The 15037-nt window shown below is 40.6% G+C and overlaps 1 protein-coding gene across 3 annotated transcripts; it reads left to right on the top strand.

Moving 5' to 3' along the window:
* Window positions 1-70: 70 nt before the first annotated feature.
* Window positions 71-13854, top strand: SKA2 (spindle and kinetochore associated complex subunit 2). Of its 3 annotated transcripts, none has more exons than XM_059829204.1 (7): window positions 71-164; window positions 7706-7795; window positions 8579-8755; window positions 10052-10138; window positions 11528-11567; window positions 12494-12626; window positions 13375-13854. In XM_059829204.1, exons 1-7 carry the CDS (start codon window positions 132-134, stop codon window positions 13499-13501), a joined length of 687 nt encoding a protein of 228 aa, XP_059685187.1. In that variant the 5' UTR covers window positions 71-131; the 3' UTR covers window positions 13502-13854. The 3 variants fall into 3 exon arrangements, with proteins under 3 accessions (XP_059685187.1, XP_059685186.1, XP_059685188.1); XM_059829205.1 differs by lacking the exon at window positions 71-164 and adding an exon at window positions 5349-5367; XM_059829203.1 differs by lacking the exons at window positions 11528-11567; window positions 12494-12626; window positions 13375-13854 and adding an exon at window positions 10413-10450 and having other exon boundaries at window positions 109-164.
* Window positions 13855-15037: the final 1183 nt, after the last annotated feature.

Here is a 15037-nt window from a genome sequence, read left to right as displayed (position 1 = left end):
TGTCAGCGGCGAGCCAATGGGAGACGAGCGGCGAGTGACAGCTGCCCAATGGGGACTGCCGACTCTCCCATCCTGCGGAGCGGGGGGTGGGTATCTCCCCGCCGCCGCCTGAGGAATGTCAACTATTCAACATGGAGACGGCGGTTACCAGGCTCGAGACCATGGTGAGTCCAGGCGGCGCGGGCGGCGGCCGGGCTGAGGGGCGGCCGGGCCGGGAGGTGGCGGGGCGGCGGCGGGAGCGCCTCGGAGGGCACAGGGCTACCGCCTGAGGGAGGGAAAGGGGGGCGCGGGCGCGGCTGGGGGCGCGAGGGGAGAGCGGCCGCTCTCCCCTCGCGCCCCCAGCCGCGCCCGCGCCCCATCCGGGCCCTGAGCGGAGCCCGCGCGGCCCTCGACGGGGCGACCGCCGCCCGCCGTTCGGGTCAGGCGAGTTCGGCCGGGCCGGTCCATTCTGCCACCACCCCCCCCCGCCTCCCCGAGCGGGGTGGGGCTTGATGGTGCCGCTCCATTCACCCCCTCAGCGCGGGGGCAGGGCCCGGCCATTTCCTCCTCACCTGGGGGGGGGGGGGGGGGGCGGGTTCCTCGTAGTCCCGGGCGCGTTTATCGCTCTCCGTGGCGGGGAAAACGGGGCCGTTGAGGGGCGTGGTCGGACGGGACCGGTCCGGTCCGTGTCATTTCCCCGTCGCGGGGGGGGGGCGGGGGGGGAGCGCGATGTAGAGCAGCGCGCTCTCGGACTAGTCCATTTTTTCTCAGCGGGGGGGGTGGTGGTGGTGAGGGTGGAGCTCTCACCTGGGCTGGGCCATTTTCCTTGCGGGGGTGTCCGGGGAGGAGGGGCTGGCTGGGCTGTTTCATTCGCGCCGGCAGCGCGGGGGGGGAGCAGGGCGGTGAGGCGGGATGGCTTCCCGCCGGGGGCCGCGGTGGGGCCGCGCCTCGGACTCCGCTTCTCCTCTGCCCGGGCGGACGGGGCCGGTAGAGCGGGGCAGGTCCGCGGGGCTGGCAGCGGGAGAGGAGCCCGGGAGCACACACACCCCCCACCCCCCCCCCATCGCCTCGCCGCGGGTGGGCGCTGCGGGGCCGGGCCGCTCGCCCTGAGGAGAGGGGCGTGTGGGGGCCGGGCCGCCCGCCCGCCGGCGGCTCGGGAGGAGGGCACCGGCCCGTTCAGCCCTTCTTTCTTTGCGGGGTCTCGGCTGTGTCCAGTCCTGAGGAAGAGGTGGCTTTTCCTTCAGCCATTCGAGTTCGCGTAGTTCTTCACAGCGTTTAACTTCGTCTCAGCACTCTTTGGGCCAGCCCCTGAATGCAAGAGTGAGCTACCTCATGGGATAGCCGCCTTGCTGCCTGCCCCGCTTATGGAAAAGCGGAAAAAAAAAAAAAGGCAAAAAAAAAAAAGCTATGCTGTGCTTTCACATACTGAGAGGCACTGGAAAATTGTCTCTTCAAACAGCCAAGTTCCTTGAGGCATCCTTCAAATTTTGATCTTCATTTTTGTTTCTGTATAATGTGATCTTGTTTACACTTTTGAGTTAAAATGCTTTAAAAATATTTTATGCATCCAAATGCTTAATAGATAATATAATTTCTATTCCTCGGTCCTTACATAAATGCTTGTATTGACATAGTTCTCCAAAATATGATACTCCTTTGGTTTTTGCTTAGAAATTTTTGTAATTTTAACTGTCCTAGCAGCAGTGTTAGGTACCTTAATTGATAAACCCCAAGTGTCCTCATGGAGAAAAAAGTACATTATTCAATACAAAGACAAACAATACAATAGATTTGTCTTTCGTTTTTTTCCTCCTCTGGCAATCTTGGTTTCAAGTTCTCATTAAGAAATAAATAAAAATTACTTTAATAGTCTCCTACTTCTTACCTGTACACGGCAACATCACCAAAGTGGATTATTCGAGAGAAATTAAGAATAGGAGGAACACTGGGAGAACATGGTGGGGAATATTGTATATCCACATTGTCCCTTAACCTAATGAGTGCTAGACTCTAATACACAAAATTGGTGTGCTACTTAATGCCCCATGTTTAAACTTCTTAAGTTTACTTTTACTTACTTTATTGCTCCTTCAGTCACTTTTCTCCAGCACCAGCATAATGTTTCCCTTAAAGCATTAGGAACAATGGGAAAGTGTTTGCTGTTTGGAAGGAAACAACTGGCTGAAAGTTGTCTAAATGTGGGCTTGTTCCGCTAACATGCCTTTGTCACCTCATTGAGTGACCTGCACGTCATTATAACAGTAAGACGCTTCTGACTGAATATTTTAAGCTACAATACTATTTCTGTTAAGAAATAAAAAGTAACAATTCGAATAAATGCCAAAATACCTGCATTAGTTGAAAGATCAGAGAATTCAAACTATCCTGTCTCGCTCTCAGTTTTACTCCACTTTAAAAACAAGATGGTGTGTTTTGGTTTTTCTCTTTGAAGAAACCATGCTTTTGAGAAGGTGGGGTTATTTTTGCTCTCCTTTGGCTACTGAACTGCAGTCGTCATACTGAATAGAGTGGTAATAATAGAGAGTATTTTAATTCAGTGACATACTACATTCTTTCAGAGCTCTGAAGTTGTTCTAATTTCAAATTCAAAACCTCAGCCTTGCCCATAGTGTAAGCTTGATCTCCCTGTATCTTTTGTTAGTACTAATATTTTATTTTTTTTAAAGCCTGGTTTAGAAATAATAATTTAGAAATCTGTTTAGAGATACCTAGGTTAGATGTTGATATTTTTTTATTTGTTTAATGTTGTGGTTTATTTATCTGTTTTTTGAAAGTCTTACTTTAAAGTGATTCTCATTTTAGGACATGTAAATAGGCAGAGAGGTATTTTGGCCCCCTTAAAGTTAACAGGGACTTTTACATATAGTAATGGAACAAGATAGCAATGGGTCACTGTCTTATGATCTACTTTATGAGTAGACCAAAATGATCATTGCACAATTAATTTCAAGGTGGACAGCTCGTTAGGGTCAATTATCTGCACAGATGGTGCGTAACAACTTCCAAAGATTTTGAGGTTATGGCTTGGTCTTTCACCCCATTCTAATTATGCCAAATCTTTGGGTAATCCATTTTAAACCAAATTGATTTTGATTTCACCCTGTTAGTCCTACATTTTTCTGTTCGATTCTTCTGTTAATTTCTTCTAGCAGAAGATGGAAGATGGTATGCCTGGCTGCCTTCTTCCATTAACACTGCTGGGTGGCATGAGGCAGTTGCATCTTCACCTGTTTCGTTTTCTTCTTTTTTTTTTAAGAAAATACACCTCGAACAATTTAATGTATTAATTTCCTGTATACAGACATCGTTCAAAAGTGCAATGTTTCTCTTTGTCATTCTTTAAGTTAATCAGAATATGTACATTGGCAACTATGTCTCGCATATCGCAGCTTTGTGTCTCTTGCTTTTCCTTCTGCTCATTGTTTCTTCTTCCTGGATTTCCTGTGAAGTCAGCTCTCTCCACAGAAGTGTGATAAAATAACACTTCTTATTTCCCCAGAGGTTTTGACATGCATTTCATGGAAAGCTTCATTGTAGTCTCACAGAACCAGGGATAAACTAATTTGTAGGAGCTTAAAAAGAACAATGTGTCTGAAAATACCAGGTAATTGATGGTTATTTGAGACTATTGCTCAAAGTACAGTAACAAGAAGAGCTGAATGAACCATAACATCTACAATCTAGGATGAGATTAATTACGCAAAAGATTGTAAAGCTGACTTATTAACAATTAAAATAAGAATACCGGGTGCTGTATTTTAGGACTTAGGCACCTGAGACTGTGCTACACCAGCGTTCATTGAAGTCAGCAGGGGCTGGAGATCTTTCCAACAGCTTCAACAGACAGCGAGTCAGGCCTGTAATGCAAATACAGTACATGGTAGTTGCTGGTGATAAATGTATCCTTCTGTACAACGACCATTTCATTAACCTTTAATGCTCAGGACTTCACATACTGAGCTAGTGCCTTCCAGTATGCCCTTCAGCAGTCTGCACTGAAAGAAACTTTGTGGACATCCATTTAGTAAAATTTTATAACAAATGGATACTGTCAGATGAGCTGAGAGTACTTCATTCGAGCAATTTAGTTAATTTCTGTCACTGCATTTTTGGTATAGCGGACCTACTTTTTCCTTTGAGTGGTGTCTGTCCAGTGCCCTTTTTATGTTGTACTACTAGTGATCATGCACAAAAAGCAGTGCAATGTTAAAAGGGCATTGGCCAGCAATACTATCTACGTTACTCATTCTTATTATAGTCACAAGTCACTGTCTGAGACCAGAAGGTGATTTGCAAAACAACTGTAAAATGGGATTGCCACTAAGTTTTTGGTTTTTTTCACTCATTGTCTTCTGTTTTTTTGCCAAGGAGAAGTGTTAACTGGTCTTTTGATGACAAATACTATCAACTCTGTGTGTGTGTTTCCTTAGAAATAAGTGCCCTACAAAAAGGAAAGAACACTGTGTAGCATTCTGACTTCCTACAGTGTGTTCCAGAGAAATGTTATAGGTGGGGAGTTGACTCAGGTTGTTGCTCTGTGTGCATCAGCAATCATCCATCTCTCTCCACTCCATTCCTCTGTTTCTTTGTACTTTTTGTTAAGAACCTTAGCGCCCTCAAACCCTAAGAGTTCTCAAACTTTTTATATTACGTTACTGTTTTTGTTAAAAAGAAACAATGTATTGAGATTTATGAAATACACCCCCACTTTGATGGTGCTCTGACATCCATGTGGTAACCCAGTGGTAATGTACATCCACAATGTTGAGAAATGAGTGTGTATTTAAGTGCATTTTAAAGTGGTTCAACACCTGCAAATAAGAAGAATGAACTCTGGTGTCCAGAAAATGTTCCCTGTAATGCAGTTTAAGAACATCTGTCTGATAGCAGTTTAGAATCTTTGCTTGCTATGAGGCAAATCTAAGAAATAAAAAAATTTGGAAATGTAGTTTCCAGTTAAGAGCACCAAATTGTTTGAATTTCTGAACGATCTCTTGAGCATTTTGTTGAGTGTTTTTCTCCTTTTTTTTTCCCCCCTCTTGGTCAGTGGAATGACAGAGATTATGAATAATAATAATGCCTTGAAATATGTGAGTTCTTGTATTAGGACTTGGTGAACATTAACCTTATCCAATTCTCCATGATCCACAGAAACCACTATCTGACTCGACCTATTTTTTCCGATACATATTTTGAGTGTCTTGATTACTCATACAGAATTCTTGCTGCTAACGAATGCTCTGACTTTATTGCACTACTGTACTTTACAGCTAGCAGTGCAATAGTATTGTCAAAGCATCTGAAAGCAGAGCAGGCAGCAATGGCGTGAGTCTGGCCTCGCAGTTTCTAACTCTTTCTTCTAAGCCTGTGAGTAAATAGCAAATTTACATTTCACAAACTGCATTTTCTGTGTGATTGTTGTACAATACTACTCATAGGAACGGTCCTAACCTGTAACATTAAGGTGAGATTTTGCAGGTGTATGTTTCTTGAAATACAGCAAGAAATAAATATTTATAAAACGAAGGAAAAATGGATCATAAAGGAGGAATATATGGCAGTGCTTACAAACATGCTTTGAAAGTGCTGATAATAATTTTTGTTTCTTTTAGAGTTAGCATACTTTCAGGAGAAAACAGTGATACTGAACTGTGTTAAGATTTTCATTAAGCATAAATCTTAAAATTATAGCCATGTGATGGATAAGTATTCAGCTTCACGTTCAATTTTTAATGTCTTGAATCATGGTAGTAGAATGGTATTAGTGGCTTTTTGTTATTCTGTAAATCTCAAATTATCAATATTGACTGTTTCAGGAACACAGTTTCATGGGTAATTTTAAAAGCCACCCATATTCATTGTCTGCTTTCCCAATAATTAATAATCAGATGGAGGAGTCGGAGAAAAGCAAAAAATTATCTTTTTGGGGTGCCTGCCCCTAGAAATGAAAACCTAAAAATGTTCGCTAGTGGAGGAAAAGAGAAACGATTGAGCAGTTAGGAAAACGCCTTCATGAACTCTTTAAAAATACATAATGTAATAAAAAGCATTTTATTCTTGCATTTTATCATGACTGGTTTCTGGGTTAGACGTGGGAAGGAGTTTTGTTGGGCAGATGGTAAGTTATGGGAGTAACGGGTGAAAGCTTTCCCTTTGATTTATAGATGCTCAAGGTCTTTAGTAGATTTATTTTCCTTTTCTTAAGCTATTATTTCATAATTTGCTGAAGGTGTGTACATATATATGAAAGATCATACATTTTCACTGCCTCAGAAAGGGGATTTTACTTGTAGAATATCTTGGATCGAACACTATTCCTTTAGGCTACCTGACGTTCCAGATCCTCAAAGGTATTAATGGTAGTTCCTGGAGGTGGATCCCGAGGCTGATGTTTAAAACATAAACATCCTTTTGGTATCCAGGCCTGACTACAGGCTGGATAGTAGCCCAAAGACTACTTAACTTTGGCACTTTAGCTACCATTACTGCACTGCCAGTTAGTACTCTGGGATGCAGTTAACAAATACAGCCTTCTTTTGATCCTTTAAAATGTTGTAATGGTCACTTCAGGGTTAATCTCAACATGAATAGTGAAAACCACACTGAGTTAAGTAAGTTACAAGCATTTTTAACTTGCTTTCATCATAGTCTCTTTTGTGACTGTAAAATCCCCAAATCATTACGTTAAGAAATTCATGAGTTGTTTGTCAACTGGGAAAACTGCATTTCTTTAAAGCAGAAGCCCTTAATAGGTATTAAAATTGCAGAGTAAAATTAATTAAGTAATAATGGTATCAGCAGACTGTTTTCCAAGGCAATTAGATAATTCTCTGGTGGCTTATTTATCCCAAGGAAAGAAATGTGATGTCATCAATTTTATTATCTATTTGTCAGTCTGGTTTATTGGGGAATAATAAAATATATTATGGGTATTATAACCATCTGAGAGAATGCATTCCTAATATCATTAATAATAAAATCTCTGTTGATATGCTTGGATCCTGAACACTTATCATAATCTCTGCTGCGTAAATAACTGAGTATTGCAGTTTTGCTAACAGAACTGTTAACGTTTGAAAAGAAAAGCAACTAGCCAGGAAAAAGCTCTAAAAACTAATGGAAAATGTTAATATCTCAGGAGAAAAAAATCAAATACCTCCTGCATCCAGTGAAGATCAGTTGAAAAAAGATGCATTTTCTTTTCTGTTGCTATAACTTACCTCTTTGGTGCACTTAAAAACTTCATCTTGAGAGGTTTGGCATTGCACAGGAGATGGAAGGTAATACAGGAAGAGATGGAAATGTTTTCATGCATTTTGGGGAGCTGCATGAAAAAGGTACTGATGGCAGGATGCAGAGAGAACAGTTGGGTCATTTGGGTTAGACAAATGGAAAGGGTAAAATTAATAGAAGACTGTGTTTGTGTACACACACATGGAATTCTTACATGTGAGAGGAAAATGGTTATGTTAAGTCTGAAAGTTTCTTGCTCTGTATTTTTCAGGCTAGAAGTGTGACAGCGTAATTGGCAAACATTAGCTAATGGAGTAGATTGGAGGAATAGAAACTTACTTTTATAGTACATGAGCCTTGAAAACGGAGGCATCTGGCTTCTGCTTTCCTGAAATACAGGAAAGGCAAATGGTTGGGTTTTGTCTGCAATTTCTGTTTTTTAATATACTGTGGCTGACCTGAAATATTTTAGTTCCAGAAGGCAGAATCTGATCTGGATTATATTCAACATAGACTGGAGTTTGAAATAATGAAAAGTCTTCCTGATAATCCAGCAGCAGAGGTAGTATTTTCAGATTAAATTAATAAATTTTATTGCATTTGGCATGAAGTTGGTAATAAATGAGTAATTTTCTTTAATCCGAAAATATATGTGGTTGTTCTTTTACCTAGTTGTTAATTTTTTATTATAAAGTATTTCTTGCATCATATATCAAGATAACTGGCCTAATATGAATTCAGCACAGAAACCAACAAAATTTCCTTGATTTCTTGGTATAGTGAAATTCTCCCATGTTTTGCTTTGAAAAATGAGTAGTAGTGTTAACACCCAATTTTAAGAGACAGATTCCAGTCTGAGCTAAAACGTACCCTTGCTCTGAGATCAAAGATAAGCTTGCTAATAAGCAATGACTAAATTCAGATTTGGAGGAGAGATGAGAGGAAGAGGAAAACAAAAAATGGCAGCATGTAAAGGGTTTTATAAATAAGTCCTTGTCTCCATGTATCTTGTGACATATAGTGGAAAAATAATCTTTTCAGTTAGAAGTCCCTAATTTATTCCAACTCAGAAAAGCCATTAAAATTCAACAACACAAGAAATCAATCCTCCTGTATCTGTTGTGGAACCATGGACTTGTGCTGTTTTATTAACACTATCTATCATTTTTGCTTATGAAAAATTAAATGTATAGCTGAAACAGATGCTCACAGCTATACTTTTCATTGTAAAGGGACTTTTCATGTTATATTTTAGTGGCTCTAATGCTGACACTTTTAATTGGTATGTGGCCACATTAATTTTCTCTTCTTAAATAGTTTAAATGTACTTTTAATTTCTACATAGGAAAATCCAGTTGCTCTCTTGGAAGAACTCTCAGTGGTGAAATCTCGTTATAAAACGTTATGTATGCAGCTGGAAAAAGTTTCCATAGAGCAGAGAGAATCCATGAGGGGCATCCGTGCTGCTCTAGAGAACACAATGAAGACGGTTCAGGCATTACAGCAACAGACTGATCTTGAGGTAGTATTTCCATTTTAATCACTGTGGTCTTACTCCTGTAAATGAACATGTATTTGTGTAACCTCTACGTAGACGTGAGCAGTTCCATTGGAAACTGTTATATGTGCAGACTCTTAGAAGACTCTTAGAACATAAGAAGACTGTTTACCTGAAGAAATGTTTGCAAGATTGGAGCTCTTTTTGTAAATCACAAGCCTATTCATCACTCAACAGTTAAGCTAGTGGTATTCAGTTTTGAAGTAACACCATAATCGTGTGAATAGTGTGACACATGTTTGAATAGTTTCATAGAAATTGATGCCTCTGTGCGCAGCTGTGTCACAGTTCTGTACTGACTTTTTAAAAAGTAGCTACCTTGAAGAAATTAGTGAAACCAAATTTAAAAGGCAGAAAAGCTTTTAAATGGCAAATGTATTTTCACTGTCTAAAGTGAGTAAGTTAAAAACAACAAATTGTTACATATGTGGTGGAATTGCTGATAGTGCAAAGAAATAAATTTTTCTCACTATGATAATGACTATCTGTTAAAAAAACACTACAACAAATGACACATTTTCATAAGTGGTCTTCAGACACTGCTTCTTTACAGTTTCGAAGAGGTTGTGGAAGCATTTCTTTTGTCCCTTTACAAATAAGATGATTTAGATCAAAAAAGCTAATTGATACTCTAGTGGCAAAGACAGAACTGGTGGTGACTGAAACATATTCCCAGATCTCAGCTCTCACTTTAGTGTTCTAACGGCAGCACCCCAAGATTGTGTTTAATCTGTCAACAGCTCTAGACAAGTTACTGGTAAGTCTTCATAGATAAAATGTACTGTATAATGATTTAAAAGACAGTAGTTATATGTCACAAAGGAAAAAATATTTTCTCTCCCTGTGTTCCAAGGATATGCTGCCAAGAATAATTTCGTATTTGGATTAGTTGAAGTGGAAGACTTGTCTCTTGAGTTACATTTAGACTTTTTAGGTAAAGATTTTCTTGTACTTTGTATATTTCCTAAACCAAAGATGGGTTAAACTGTTATGGAGAAATGTAAGTATTTAAGTGAAATAATTATTTTATTGAATAATTTATCTTGTTTCCATTGAATCATTTATAGTGTTGATGTTAAAGGAATACTATGGTTGGACTTTTCAGAAGTACTTAGCTTGTAAATTTGTTTTCATTTGAAGGAAAGTAGGAGTCTACTGTTACTTACCATGAGAAAAGGGCTACACAAACATTGAGTTCTTCTGTAAATACCATCACCCTAGGAACTGAAAGTATCAGAGTTCTCTGATTTTTTTTTCTAGCGCTTACCTCTGTCAGAAGAAGAGCAGACTGCAGCACAGCAGTTAACCTGCCAAACTGCTCAAGAAACAGAATCACTAGTGGAAGAGGTAATTAGGCCACAGAGTGTCAGTATTCCAGAAACCATTAATCCTGGGTAGCTCAACTGAAGTCGGGAGGGCTGGTTTTGTGACTTAATACCTCTTGAATGGAATTTTTCAGAAATGGGACTAAAGTTTCTAACAAACCTTTTCATTTTTGTTGTATACTGATTAAGTATATGATTTGTTCCAATTAAATTATCCACAAAGGAAAAAATTTGCTTTGACAGAAAACTTTATTCCCCTTATTTTTTAATTGGGCTATGTTTATGTTTCTTTTCAGAGATGCAGTTGATTGCTCCTGTCAATCCTATTGTTCTGTTAACACATTATGTAAGGAGCCTTTGGGTGGGAGTGAAGAACGTAATTGATTCAAACCAATGTGTATCAACACAGAGAGAAATTTAATTTCCTGTAAAATATTAAATATTTTTTTGAATATGAGTAACAATAAGTATATTCTAACTGTAATGCAGTGGAACATAAATGTAAACTAATACTTTTTAACCAAGTCAGATATTCTCCCATAGCTGCTCAGCACAAACTTTTAATATAATTATCTGCAAAGATTTGGTCTCATATTAAAAGCAAAATATTAAAGAAGGTTAATAGAGTGTAATTATCTTACTGACCTTATCTTTTTCTACATGTCTTCTCACTACTCTTCTGTCAAAGGATGCCTCACTGTCTGTCCCTTTATTGCCAGGGTTGGTTTGCATGAAAGCCATCCAGTATCTTGCAGCTTCGTTCACTCGTCATTTGCAAATATCTTCTCCTACCTTGAGAAATGCTCTCAATTTCTGTCTTTCCATTATTTAATTCTAAAGCACTTACGATACAGCTGGCATAAACCAGGCCCAGTGCAAAATGTAGCTATATCCTACAGCTACTGAGGCCAGTTTCATTGGGATCAGTCCCTATGTTGTCACTGAGTGTTTTGAAGATGTTCTCTGAAAGGCAAAAAGAATGGAAAGGTGTCAGAAAGGCCCTGGGATTTTTTCATCAGTGCTCTATTTCTGGCTGAGGAGAGTTAGTTATTGCTACCTTCAGCTTGTCAGAACTGTCAGCCTCGGAAGGTTGCTTGAGAATCGGAAAGCCATCTTTTTCCTTCGCTGCATGCGCAGTGCCTTCAGCTACATCCATGCTGGAATGCAAAGGAGAAAGCTGAAGAGGCTCGTCTGATGTGTATATAAATCTTTCTGTATCCGTTTTAAACTTATTTTTATTTGAAACCAGGGTTTGTTTAATGCCTAAGATTATGCTGCTGACTTCAGTGGCTGCAAGATCCTTGGTTATCCAGTGGTAAAATGTAATTACTCGTGCAGAAATAAAATTGTAAAAAGTAATTTCTAAAGAAAATTCCAACAAATCCTGATGTTATCTTTTGTTTATTTTTAGCCATTTTGTTCAGGATCTAGAGTCCCTGGCTCAACTGAAGGTAAGCGCTGAAAGAATAATCTTCCCACTGTTTTATTTTATTTTTTTCCCCTTGACTGATCTCCCCCACACCCCCCCAGCCCCAGTGAGTAAGCTTTGTGAATTTTGTGAATAGTATCAATCCCTCAAGACTTCCCTCTCTAATACTGAACTCTAATAGTTCTGTGCTATTTAAACATATCAAGTTACCATCTAGAATTCAGGGAGTAATGAATTAAACTGTTTTACTTTCTGAAAAAGGCAGATATTGTGAATAACTTCGGCTGACAAGTAAGGGCTGTTTTACCCCTAGTACAGTAGGGGCAGATCTCACAGTACATAGGAATAGGCTGAGACCTGGGTATGGTTTCTGAGCTCTGTTGTTTAAAAATCATAGAGCCTATGATGCACAGTAAATTCACTGGTTTTACTCTCAAGCACTAGCAACTACTGCTTTTACGTGAAGAATTTAGACTTTAATATAAGCAAGTGAGTCCTTAGTTATATTCCACATATAGTTCCCATGTCTCTGGGAGTTTTTCTTGCCTTTGATGGGATTGAAGTGGATACTGTTGTGTTTATGGTCTGGAAGACACGGTGTACTAGTCTTGCCATAGAAATAGGTCTTGTTTAATCCATTTATCCCTACTTAGAGACAGGAATTTTCCTAGTTCTTTTAAAAAAAAAAAAAAAAAGAAAAGAGAAAAAAACCCTAGTTACTGACAGACGAGATTTATTAATCCACATCAGATCTCAAATTAAATTATTTTTCCCTGGGTCTGCAAATACAATGATAGTTTGGAGGGAGTAGCTTCCTTCTCTCCTTCCTCCTGCTAGAAAATCTTCCTTTAGACTCATTTAGGGGGTTTCTTAAAGAGTAATGAAAGTACTTTCTATCTTTGGCCTAATTTCTGAAGAAACAAATATCTTCTATTTCTAATTTTTTAGGATCGCAATTCAAACCATTGACTGAGGAAATACTTACGACTGTACCAAGGAGTATCAGAAGCACTGTTAAACTAGCAGACTTGAACAATTTGTACAGGGACTTATTTAACCACTTCATTGTAAATAAGAACAGGTAAGACTTAAAGCCATTCATTAGTAAGAATTTTATAAGCCGTGAAGAAATTCAGCCTTTTCAGATTAAACAAAAACAGCTCGTTAACCATTCGCTGCTCTATTATAACTTCATAACTTCATTGTACTCCCCTACCCCCTTCTTAGTTAGGTACATGCCCCAAAGTGTTAGGCCATCATACAAAACTCCCTAAACTAATTTGTATAAAAAATGGCTTGTATGAGTTGATAATTTTCAAAACTGAGTGTCAGGTTCCTCAGAAACAGATTTTTTCACTTTGGTTTCACTGTACAGATGTCCAAAACTGGGTCTATTCAGGAAAGTTTTGCTGACACAGTCATACTGCCAAACCCTTTTAGCTTTCGGAATCTGCATCCAGACTGGAAAAGCAAAGCCCTGATGCTAAACCGTGACCCCTGAACCCAGCCCTCCCCGCACCAACCCCTCTGGCCTCCCCCAGCCCTGACCCCTCTCTGGGATGTGCGCTGCGGATTTCTTGCAGGCTGATGTTAAAAATAAGGAAGCTTTAAACCCAGGAATTCCGTCTCTCTAACCCTAAGGTTGGATTAGCAAATGACTGTTCTCAATTTGAAGTAGCACAGAAAAATTGATGACAATCTGAGTAAGTACGAGAATTAACAGAGCGCTCTCAAAAATCATTCATTAAATAATACGTGCTTTTTAGCCTTTTTCTGCCAGACCTGATGTTTGATACCGTTTTGCTAAATAGTTTGCTTTTGTCTTACAGAGCAGCATTGAGTGTTTCACAGATGAACAAGATGAATATGAAAGCCACTGACTCAAGAATACGAATCTTGAAAGAACTTGCTGTTGTGGAACTCGACAAACAAGGAAATGTTAAATTAGTTGTGTAAATGAAAGCTCAGTCCATTCTCATTTAACACACAAGCATCTTGGTCATAGCTCCTGGATTATTAACAAGTATTTCTCTGGTGTCTAGGAGTTGAAAATCCCCTGCTGGAAAGCTCTTAATGGTTCTGTATACAAATTCTATTTATAGTACTTAAAATTGCAGAGTTAAAAAACTGAGGTTGGTATTTTATCTTGGATATTTATAGGACTATAGTCAATGCATTTTTGAGGAGTATTGTTAGCCATGTGACACTTCCATATCCTTGCTTACATTCCTGAGTGGGTTTTTAAGACAAATAACCCAAACCACTTAATTGTACTTGCATTCCTGAATAAATGATGAAAGCTAAGATGAGGCCATAGATTTATTAAGCTTTTGTTTACATGACTCCTGACCCTGAGCCCTGCCCTAACCCCTGAGCCTGGTCCCTGACCCTTTTCATTTTCCTTTGATGTGAACTGACTTGTTTTTTTTTACAGTCCAGCAGAACTGCAGACTCACAGAACAGCAGAGGTTGGACGGGACCTCTGGAGGTCCAACCCCCTGCTCAGGGCAGGGCCAGCTACCCCAGGTCGCTCAGGGCGGTGTCCTGAAAAACTCTGAGGATAGAGTTTACAACCTCTGTTGCAGTGCTTGAAGTTTCCCCCCCTCCCCCCCCCTTATGTTCCATGTTGTTATGTTTAATTCAGCCTAATTTGAGGGAGTAAGGTTTCTTAAGTTTTACTTAGTTCCTATGTTTTTTGTGAAAAACGATGGCTGCCAAAGGAGAGGAATTTAAATTAGTGCTTTGGGAAGGGAAAGGCTGATTTCTGAACTCATCAATGAACTGGTCGGTCTATTTAGAGTTCTTTGGGAAGAACTCTAGGTGCGTATAGGGTGCGTATCGAAGATGAAAGGGCAGGGATAACTTGATTTTGTGATGTCTGCTGCCGAGTGTCCCCTTTTACCTACAAGGTTGCTATCATTTCACAAACTGATTTAATATTTAAGCATTTAGACTTAATCAAATCGATCACTTTCAATACAAGACTCCACCCTTACTCTAACTGCCTTCGACAGCATGAAAGACTTCATTTATTAGTGAAACCTGGTTAAAACAATTGAAGATAGCGGTTAGTGGGAAAACAACGCCATCCAAGATTGCGCCGAGTGCTGCAGCCTTGGGGCCCGCTGCCTTGCCGCGCCCGAAGCCAGGGCAGAGGTGGAACTCCGTCCCCGCAGCCAGGTTCTGCCCAGCGCTGCCGTGCCTGCGCCTACTCCCGAAACCTGTCGTCGGCCCTGAGAAACTGAGCGCAAAGCTTTTTGCCTTGAACCCCAACAGCTGCACGTTCCCCGGAGAAAGCACCAGGGCTCGGGCCTTAACCGGTCTTCAGCGCTGCTGCTGCCACAACGGCGGGGACCGGCGCTGGCCGCACCTCCCCGCGGGCGGAGGCTGCTCCCCTGCGCTGCCGGCTTGGCACCTCTCGCCTGCTTCCCGGGCCGGGAGCGCCGCTGGCCGCGCTGAGCCTCCAGCTCCCCCGGCCTCCAGAGCCGTTCC

Source organism: Gavia stellata, chromosome 25, assembly GCF_030936135.1.
Source record: "Gavia stellata isolate bGavSte3 chromosome 25, bGavSte3.hap2, whole genome shotgun sequence".
NCBI classification, from domain to species: Eukaryota; Metazoa; Chordata; class Aves; order Gaviiformes; family Gaviidae; genus Gavia; species Gavia stellata.
Note: the sequence above shows the minus strand (reverse complement) of the source record. Positions and strands in the feature narration are given on the sequence as shown.

Coding starts and splice junctions, on each gene's coding strand:
- SKA2 (XM_059829204.1), top strand. CDS start 132: ATGGAGACGGCGGTTACCAGGCTCGAGACCATG. Junction 165..7,705: donor TTACCAGGCTCGAGACCATG/GTGAGTCCAGGC, acceptor GAAATATTTTAG/TTCCAGAAGGCAGAATCTGA. Junction 7,796..8,578: donor CTGATAATCCAGCAGCAGAG/GTAGTATTTTCA, acceptor ATTTCTACATAG/GAAAATCCAGTTGCTCTCTT.